Consider the following 9,336-nt stretch of genomic DNA (forward strand, 5'->3'; position numbering starts at 1 on the left):
ACGCTCAATTCTAATGTCATTTTCTCATTTGCAAAAAAAAAATGTTGTGGCGAGGCTGACTTGAGGGGGAAACTTAAATCGTTTTCTCCACGGAGGCGGGGCATCAGCAAAAGGCGAGGCCACAAGCACAAGTGGAAGACGGGAGGCCGCATATTGGAGTGCACACCCACCATTGGATTGGATGTGCACAACCACCATTGACATACAGTAAAGTACATACTAAAATGCTGCATCGGCTGATGTCAGTTCTGCTATAATATGCCTAGAAGACAGCCATATTAGAGCACAACCATTTGCTCCAATAGTGCGCAATAGTTTGGGTTGTTTCATGCGACACCGCTGTATCTTTATCTCGCCATATTGAAACCACGGGTCAGAGAGGCAGCAGTAGATTGATGTTGTTTTGGACACCCCCTGCAGCCAATGCAGAGGCCGCCAGGAGCAGGGAGATAAGAGCCTAGTCGGTGTCACAATGGCACTTGTCTTCCCCATGGCTACCGAATAGAGCCGTGACAGTTACGATATGAAACGGTTATTACAAATGACTGTCATGCTTGAGTTTGCGTGCTAAGGGCTGGCCAAATGGATTTAATGCATTAAGACAGAGAAAGGGAGAGAGAAACAAGTGCATCTTCTCTCTCTGCTCACGCTAAGCGATTCATTTTTTTGTTTTGTTTGCCAACACAGTAAACGACAAGTCTTATTAATTTCTCAACGTGTTAAAACATGACTTAGGCATGTGTTAATATTCGCCTTCCCTTGAGAGCTCTTAAAAGTTTAACATCTTGAGTTCTGCTTCAGTTCAGATTTTGGCCGCGGTCACTTTTAGGCTGGCTAGCCAAGGCTACACCATGGCATGAAAGAGAAACTAACGCCGCAAAACGTGTGTGTGTGTGTGTGTGTGTGTGTGTGTGTGTGTGTGTGTTTAAGGCAGTCTCACTTGCACGAGTGGGCTACAGGTGGCAACCTAAAGGCACACTTCCTGCTCCTCCACAGTGCAATGTGAGAAGTGTGTGTGTGTGTGTGTGTGTGTGTGTGTGTGTGTGTGTGTGTGTGTGTGTGTGTGTGTGTGTGTGTGTGCGTGCTCGTGTGTGTGTGCGTGCTCGTGTGTGTGTGCGTGCTCGTGTGTGTGTGTGGTGTGTGTGTGCGTGTGTGCGCGCGTGTGTGTGTGTGTAGAGAGAGAGCATCATGTGTGAGTCACGTGGACTTAACAGAGAACAGTGAGGTACTGGTGGAAAGAAAGCCTGATATGCAGTTTATACGTATAGAATGGCCAGTCGTACAAGTCACATGATGGCATCCATGCTGTGCAAATGACATATGGAAGAAAGAAGAATGAAGGGTCATGATCCGAGGTGTCAAAAGTAAAAGTAAAAGTAAAATTAAACACTAGCCCATGATATCATATAGCCTTTACACCATTTACTCCATTGTACCTAATGAGGTAGATAGATTGTATTGTTACTGAAAAACAATAAGAACCCACCGCAAATTTGATCCAACCAGCGCAAAGGTAGATCATGAGACAAGTACACAGGTCTATTGGTTATTCAAATGAGGAAGGAAATTGTGTTTCTTTTTTACTTTTACTTTTGACACCTCTGGCCATGATCGTGACGATAGCAAAAGAGGGACTGGGCTTGTTTGGAATACTTGGCTGTCTTGTCAATGCACGGAAATAACGGTTCTGGACAATATCATCCGATTCTCATCTATATTATCTCATGGCAACGTTTGAAAAGGACAGTCCAAAATAGTCCATCTTCCAACTCAACAAAATGCATTCCTTTTTCCAGCCACTCAGCCAGCCAGTCATGTTGAACAAGCCCACTGGCTTATGTAAACGTCCACGTCAGCCAGGGATAGACCGTGCACCACAAGACTGCCAGGTCAGCAAATTCATAGGGTTCATTCCATGCATGCATATCTCACTGCATAACCCACTGCCTTGTGGACATGAGATGGGGCAGAGAGGCGGTCGTCCAGAAGACATGCAGTAGCAGTAGTGGTAGTCTGGTTTAGGATGAGAATGGGGAGATGGAGAGGTTGGGCATGGGGTGTGGACAGACTCCAGACCAGTTTAAAGTTCATCTCTCTGATGGGTTCCTAGTAGACAGCACTTTCAGTTACAAAGGATTTATACTCTGATATGAGAGAGATGGAAAGAAAGACAAAATAAGAAAGAAGGAAAGAAGAGAGAGAGAGAGAGAGACAGAGAGAGAGAAGATCCAGATGCATGGAGATAGAAGATGAAATGAGGAGTGGCGTCACATCCAAGCACTCCTTACTGTTCCGATTATTAATGACTTTACTGGATGGACGTGTATGGTACACACCAGCACATCCATCCACACACACACACAGTGAAACGTCCACAGAAAGCAACCCCTCTGCTTTTTCGCCTACACACATTGTCCAACCTAAACATCCAGTTGAGAGCGTATACAGGGAAGTTCCTCTTTTGGTCAAGGCCGTTCCCTCACTCGACAGCAGTTCCCGAAAAAAAAGCCTGACCCTAAACGTCACCACCAGCCCCCCCGACCCATGTCAATGGCTCTTCCTCAAAGGACTCAATGCCTTCAGTTTTTTTTTTTTTTGCGACCCCATTGTCCAACCTACACTTCCCGTCAGTTAAAAGTGTGTACTAGGAAGTCAGGTTTCTCTTTTTTTCTGAAGGCAGTTCACGGCAGTTCCCCCCCTCCCAAAAAGCCTGAGGCTTAACCCCAAACCCAACCCCCCCCACCCGCATTCCAGTCTCCCTGTCAATTGTTCTCTGGCTGCAGTACCTCCTCCATGCCTGCAGAGGAGCTGTGCTTGTCAGGGACCCTCTGTGGCTCAAAGTCATCTGTGGGAGGAAGGGGAGGCGACCGGGGGTCGCATGCTTGAGATGCGCTGGCGGAGGTGGGCCATGAATTCGAACATGGTGGCGGCCAGGGATTGGTGGATGAGGTACCGCGGCAGACGACCCTGCGAGAGAGCACCACGCTCAGGTCACATTCAACATGTCTTTCAACAGAACAAGAATGGCAGCTCATAGCCACAACTATTTCACTCAAAGTATAAAATAATTCTATATGCTTGTATTGCCATGGAAAGCATGTTGTGGTTCCCAAGACATTAGCAGAGTGTAATACCTGTGTGAAAAGGAGACAGTTCACCGTCTCCGTCTTTCTCCGATTCACACACAGGCAAGCACACAAGAAAACACAAACTAACACATGGGTTGCCCCATAATGCACACCGTTCCACGAGCAACACTGTAATAGCCATTGAAAAGTTAATTAGCATAGTGCTATACTACTATGACATAACACAGGGCCTTTAGCAATGCACTATGACTTTACGGTCATTGCCATTCTGGCAACAGCAAATTTATACACACCGAATAGCAAAAACAAGCGTAGGGAGAAACACGTGGAGAGGAGAGCTCACCTTCAGGTCAGTGTTCAGGATCCAGATGAAAGTGCAGACTGAGGGATTACTGCTAGACTTGAGGACCACAAAGCCGCCGGGACCATTCTCTCCCCTGAACAACAACAACAACAACAACAATCCAGCTCAAATGCAAGAATGGAGCAAGTGCAATCAGAGATGACAGTCTTTGCCCTCTGTCCAACGCTGCAGGGGAGTTTTTATGTGACATGATGACACACAGATGCATGTAACGGTGTGTGTGTGTGTGTGTGTGTGTGTGTGTGTGTGTGTGTGTGTGTGTGTGTGTGTGTGTGTGTGTGTGTGTGTGTGTGTGTGTGTGTGTGTGTGTGTGTGTGTGTGTGTGTGTGTGTGTGTGTGTGTCAGGGCTTGACCCTGGCACCTGCCAACTGGCCAAATGGTGGTAAAACTTGGCTTTGGCTAGTAATACTTTCAGTGATACTAGCCAATTTGGCTGGCAGCTTGTTCCTTGGTATGACTGTGACATGCACATGTTGCCCTATATTCTGTTTGCCCCTTATGTATTAATTGTTTGCATTTAAGTTCAAGAAAAGCTGAGCCTGATTTGTATTTGCTTGATATATTTCCTTGTAGAAATCATCTCGCTTTGGCACCACACCTTCTGAAGTTAGACGTACATCATCATGATAAAGAAAAAAAAGCAATATAAAATCTGTGGCTAGTGGAATATCTGAATGGCTGGTGACTTGGGAAAACCACTAGACACAGTGGCCGGTGGGTGAAAAAGTTAATGTCAAGCCCTGGTGTGTGTGTGTGTGTGTGTGTGTGCGTGCGTGCGTGCGTGCGTGCGTGCGTGCGTGCGTGCGTGCGTGCGTGCGTGCGTGCGTGCGTGCGTGCGTGCGTGCGTGCGTGCTTGCGTGCGTGTATGACTTTGTATGTCTTTGGCTTCCGCTGCAGGTGACACACAAACATAGAATCTCAGAACACGATAACACACTGACCTGACGAAGCGAGCGTGGGGAGGTTTGGCGTCATGATTGGTTGCCATGCCAGCGGAGATGTAGCAGTCTTTCTTGCGCTCCACACGCCTCACATTCACAAAGTCCCTGTAGGAAGGATGACAATGTTCAGTGTGTTTATGCAGTTATTGGATTACACCTGTAATATACTTACTAGTCTCATTAGATTCAATGCTAACAACTGAAGTACTACGGCCAGGTTCAGTGAGCATCTATGCAGCAGTTCTCAGCCTTTTATGCAGAAATAGCCCCTTGACCTCATCATAAGCCTGCCAACGCCCGCCACCCCCCCCCCCTTTTTTATCAAAAAATACAATTGAGTAATGCCCCCCAATCACAACTAAGCACCGCCCCCCTTTCAGCTATCTCAATGCCCCCAGAGGGCTCTCTAACATCCCCAGGGGGGCTGTAGTAGAGCCCCTGTTGAGAAACAACAAACAACAGTAAATGGATCCCAAGGGGTTAAAGAGACAAAGGGCTGGCAGCTCAGAGGGTTGACTTCAAGTATTGGCAGAGGACGCGCTCAACTTCTTGGAAAACCGAAAAGCTTTTGGGTGCGAGATAAAAAGCGTCAACTTAAGGAAGAAGAAATCCGCACTCACAAACTGCGTCTCATTATTTATTTATATTACCACCATGTCCAAAAAGCAAACGCGTTTCGGCTAACAAGCCTTGATCAGAGGGTTGATGCATCTCCCACCGGTGTGGTGGGGGCTCTTGTATGTTGAACAGTTATTTCAGGCACTCCAGAAATCTCCAAATAGCCAGTAGTGTATGAAGAGCTCACCTGGGAGACACCACCCCTCCTGCTGCTCCGGCAGACACATCGTAGGACACCAGAGTGTTGTCGTCTACTCTCTGTAAGATCTGGACCGGAGGAGGGCGGGAGAGAGAGAGAGAGAGAGAGAGAGAGAGAGAGAGAGAGAGAGAGAGACTTAGTCAGGGACAGACATGGAGGCAAGGGATTTGACAGAGCTACCAGAAACAATCATCTATATTTTAATACATTTGTCCGGATGAAATGTAATGCCAGGCCTTCTGAAACGTAATGTCACGTCTCGAAAAAAGTGAAATTGAATTTATTTTCAAGGCCTTAAAACAAAATCTATTTTTAATACTTTTTAATGCCCCCCGGGACCCTGTATTACAGCATCTGAGAAGCTCAACAGTTTTACTGATCCACCACTCAGCTGCTTTTGAGACGTCATTTGGTCAACAGGTCACAGATTTCTGTTGGGACGTATGTGTGTATGAGTGTGTGCTGACACGGCTGTATTACCTGACAGGCTGATATTGTTTTGTTCCATTGCACCATCTTCTCCGGCTGCAGAATCACCTCCTGATAGACAAGCTCTGCAGGACACTGCATGAAGGCCTACACACACACACACGCACACGCACAGTCACACACACACGCACAGTCACACACACACACACACACACACACACACACACACACACACACACACACACACACACACACAGTCACACACACACACACACACACACACACACACACACACACACACACACACACACACACACACACACACACACACAGTAAGTTTCTATAAATACTATGGAAGTATCCCTGTTGTGACTTGAGTGCATTGACCACACACACCCACAGCAAAACAGATCCATCAGTTGAGCAACATCCTACAAATAACCGTTACCCTGTCTTGACTGACCAAGGATCAGATAGCCCGAGTTATGTAACAGCCTTGCCTCCAATACCGCACCCCACCCCAACTGCCCCCATCAGTCATAAGTAACAACAACAACCAAGGGTGCCGACAGGGGGGACAAAGGGTGCAATTGTCCCAGGCCCAGAAAGAGAGGGGGCCCATAATTGGTTCCTTATTACATTGCATGTATTGGGTTGAGGGGCCTTTTAGACAACTTTGTCCTGGGCCCGGCCAAAGCTGTCAGCGGCCCTGACAACAACAACATTAACAGTGCTGTGGATAATCAGTGGCTGATTATCCCACAAAAAACACTATCACATGTTGGCCTTTCCAGCATGGTCACACGCAAAGCTTTCCTCTGACACTCCACTCTTGCACTTCACAGAAAAACTCTTGTGGCTGTGTTTTTGATGAGCTACAATAGACTGGAAAACTACCCATAGACCAGTACATTAAGGAACACGAGGCATGACCACAAATGTATAAAGTACTGGGGTACATTTCTCAAAAGCATAGTTGCTAGCCAGCGAGCAACTTGCATAGTTAACTATGGGAAATTGCATGGCAAACAACAAAGTAGCTAATGTAGTTAGCCAGTATGGTTTCAAGAAATGCAAGTCCTATATCAAGAAACTGACTTGAGTAGAAGTGCTGTTTTAATACCATACTCAAGTGGAAGTACTAAATTATTGAAGATGTCTTGTACTTAAGTATTGCAAGCAGAGAGAGCAAGTAGTTTCCAAAAATACTTATCAAGTACTGAAAGTAAAGTAAAGTACAAGTGATTAAGAAACTGCTCCAGTACTAGAAGAAGTACTTAAACATCATTACAGTGCATAGTTTCTGAAAGTAAAAGTCCAAGTATAAAAGGTCCCTGCTGCGCAAGTTAACTTTATAATGGAATAGCCTAGATGCTTCATCCTCATGCAGGCAAATGGCTCTCACATCAACAGGTTAACTACAGCCTCCTGGTTAACTTAATCAGGCTTTACTTTTCATAAACTACTACTACTACATAAAAACGCATTGGAATAAAAGTATTACATTCATTGTAAATATTTAGAAGTAAATTGGAATTAAGAGGAAAAAGCAACACTCCAATAAAGTCCAGATACAGTAACAGTGCGTAAGTAGTTCGACTACGTTACTATACAACTCTGGGCAAGATAGAAATGTTAGTCTTATTTTGTGCAACAAAAGTAAACCAAAAAGGAAGTGCGCACTATGTTCCTGTACAGGACGTGGGTAAGGCTGATCCTTTGCCAGTTGTCCATTGAACGTTAACCAAATGCAAACAAGCAGTGCGCTTTATGATGCCTACAGTAGTTCAGATACGATACAGAGATAAGAGGTTGGATTAGAATGTCCCTTTTGTGCGGGATGGAAGGACAGGACATGTATACCTTGAGGATGAAGGTTTTCCCATGATAGGGAATCTCCAGGGTGTACACAGAGTCCCCGATATCCTGGAAACGCAGAGACAAAACATGGCATTACATGACAACATGAACAGAGATCCCCAAATAGTTTCAGTAAACACAACACACACGCACGCACGCGCACACACACACACACACTACAAAAACTTACATTGTTTTTCTCAAAGGTCCAGTTTTCCTCCTGGGAGAGAATCTGTTCCACCACAGACATGGCCTCCCTGCCCTGCCGCACAAACTCCTTCTCCTGGCGTAAACACATACAGAGGCAGACAGTCAGGAAAAATAAACTATTACACTTGAGAGAGATGGCGGAGTGCAAAGCTAGAACATCAGGTCATCAGCTGATGCACGTTTCTCAACGGCTGGGCTGTCTTGTTGATGCTACTAAGTTCAGTGCACGTGTGTGTGTGTGTGTGTGTGTGTGTGTGTGTGTGTGTGTGTGTGTGTGTGTGTGTGTGTGTGTGTGTGTGTGTGTGTGTGTGTGTGTTACCTGTGTAGTGACAGCTTTCCTCCCCAAGCCCTCCTCGTCCAGCTCCTCATCAGAGTCTATAACAGTAAAGGCACACAGGCTCACAAATGACAAACACACCTGACAGGAAGTCTCACATATTTACACCAGTAACAATTCAATTCCAGTCTCCATAAAGGTCTTCTGTTTAAACACATGTACAAAGCCTTATGGAGCAGTCATAAAATATGTTAAGACTATTTATACATGTCATGATTGGAACATTCAGGCATTATAATGCCATCTCAAGCCCCATTGAAGCTTCTAGAGAAGCTTGTGCATTTCTAGTATAAAGCTTCTCCTGCTTTGAGTGCAGAGACATAAATAGATTTATAATAGTTATAAAACATATAAATAGTTTTACTTATTCAATCATTTTAAGGATGATGAAAACATTAGAAGCATCTATAACTCTTTGTTATGAGCCATGTTTGTGGTCTAATGCAATGCTACGTTCATGACAATTGCTCTTCACACTTAAGGGATAAGAGGCGTGATTAGTGTGTGCATGGTGTAGAGGTGTTGTATTTGTTGCCAGGGTTACGGTACCTGCCAGAGACTCTGGGGGAGAGTAGAACTGGCCATCGGAGACGGCTCTGGGGTAGAGCATTGGCGCACGCTCACATGCTGCATTTACTGCAGTCAGGTACGCTGAGCATGGGAGAGAGAGAGAGAGAGAGAGAGAGAGAGAGAGAGAGAGAGAGAGAGAGAGAGATAGAGAGAGAGAGAGAGAGAGAGATGTGTCCTGTTTACTTCCTTTGAAAATAACAAAATACCTCTCTTATACACAGAGTGAGTGAGTGAGTGAGTGAGTGAGTGAGTGAGTGAGTGAGTGAGTGAGTGAGTGAGTGAGTGAGTGAGTGAGTGAGTGAGTGAGTGAGTGAGTGAGTGAGTGAGTGAGTGAGTGAGTGAGTGAGTGAGTGAGTGAGTGAGATACACAGCTAGGAGCACATGAGACCATGAAGTCATATTCTACTAATAACACCGTCAATACAAATAACTATCACAACTTTTCTACACCTCTACAACCCTCCACCTCCTCCTGACATCAGGGCATACTGCAATACTACCCCCATATACTTTCACTCCCCACCAATCCATCCATCCATCCATCCATCCATCCATCCATCCCATTACATTACCGGTACATTACATTACCCCTTAGCTTAGTTATTTTTTAAAGCACAGGGTATTGGTTATAGTCCCTGGAGCAGTGTGGGGTTAGGCGCCTTGCCCAAGGGCACCTCAGCCATGAAGTACAAGGTAGGGAGTGGAAGGATGGGATTTGA

The 9,336-nt window shown here is 45.6% G+C and overlaps 1 protein-coding gene across 2 annotated transcripts in view; it reads right to left on the minus strand.

The window, feature by feature from the left end:
• Window positions 1-2,748: 2,748 nt before the first annotated feature.
• Window positions 2,749-9,336, minus strand: part of stard3 (StAR related lipid transfer domain containing 3) — a 14,502-nt gene continuing 7,914 nt past the window's right edge. For both annotated transcript variants that reach the window (XM_063214523.1, XM_063214531.1), the window contains 9 exons: window positions 8,597-8,698; window positions 8,030-8,085; window positions 7,691-7,783; window positions 7,504-7,566; window positions 5,692-5,787; window positions 5,200-5,279; window positions 4,395-4,499; window positions 3,433-3,526; window positions 2,749-2,967 (listed from right to left, as the gene is read on the minus strand). In XM_063214523.1, coding sequence (XP_063070593.1) covers window positions 2,842-2,967; window positions 3,433-3,526; window positions 4,395-4,499; window positions 5,200-5,279; window positions 5,692-5,787; window positions 7,504-7,566; window positions 7,691-7,783; window positions 8,030-8,085; window positions 8,597-8,698 — 815 coding nt within the window. In that variant the 3' untranslated portion in view covers window positions 2,749-2,841. The remainder of the gene's footprint in view (window positions 2,968-3,432; window positions 3,527-4,394; window positions 4,500-5,199; window positions 5,280-5,691; window positions 5,788-7,503; window positions 7,567-7,690; window positions 7,784-8,029; window positions 8,086-8,596; window positions 8,699-9,336) is intronic.

The sequence above is a fragment of the Engraulis encrasicolus genome, chromosome 2, assembly GCF_034702125.1.
Source record: "Engraulis encrasicolus isolate BLACKSEA-1 chromosome 2, IST_EnEncr_1.0, whole genome shotgun sequence".
Classification (NCBI taxonomy): Eukaryota; Metazoa; Chordata; class Actinopteri; order Clupeiformes; family Engraulidae; genus Engraulis; species Engraulis encrasicolus.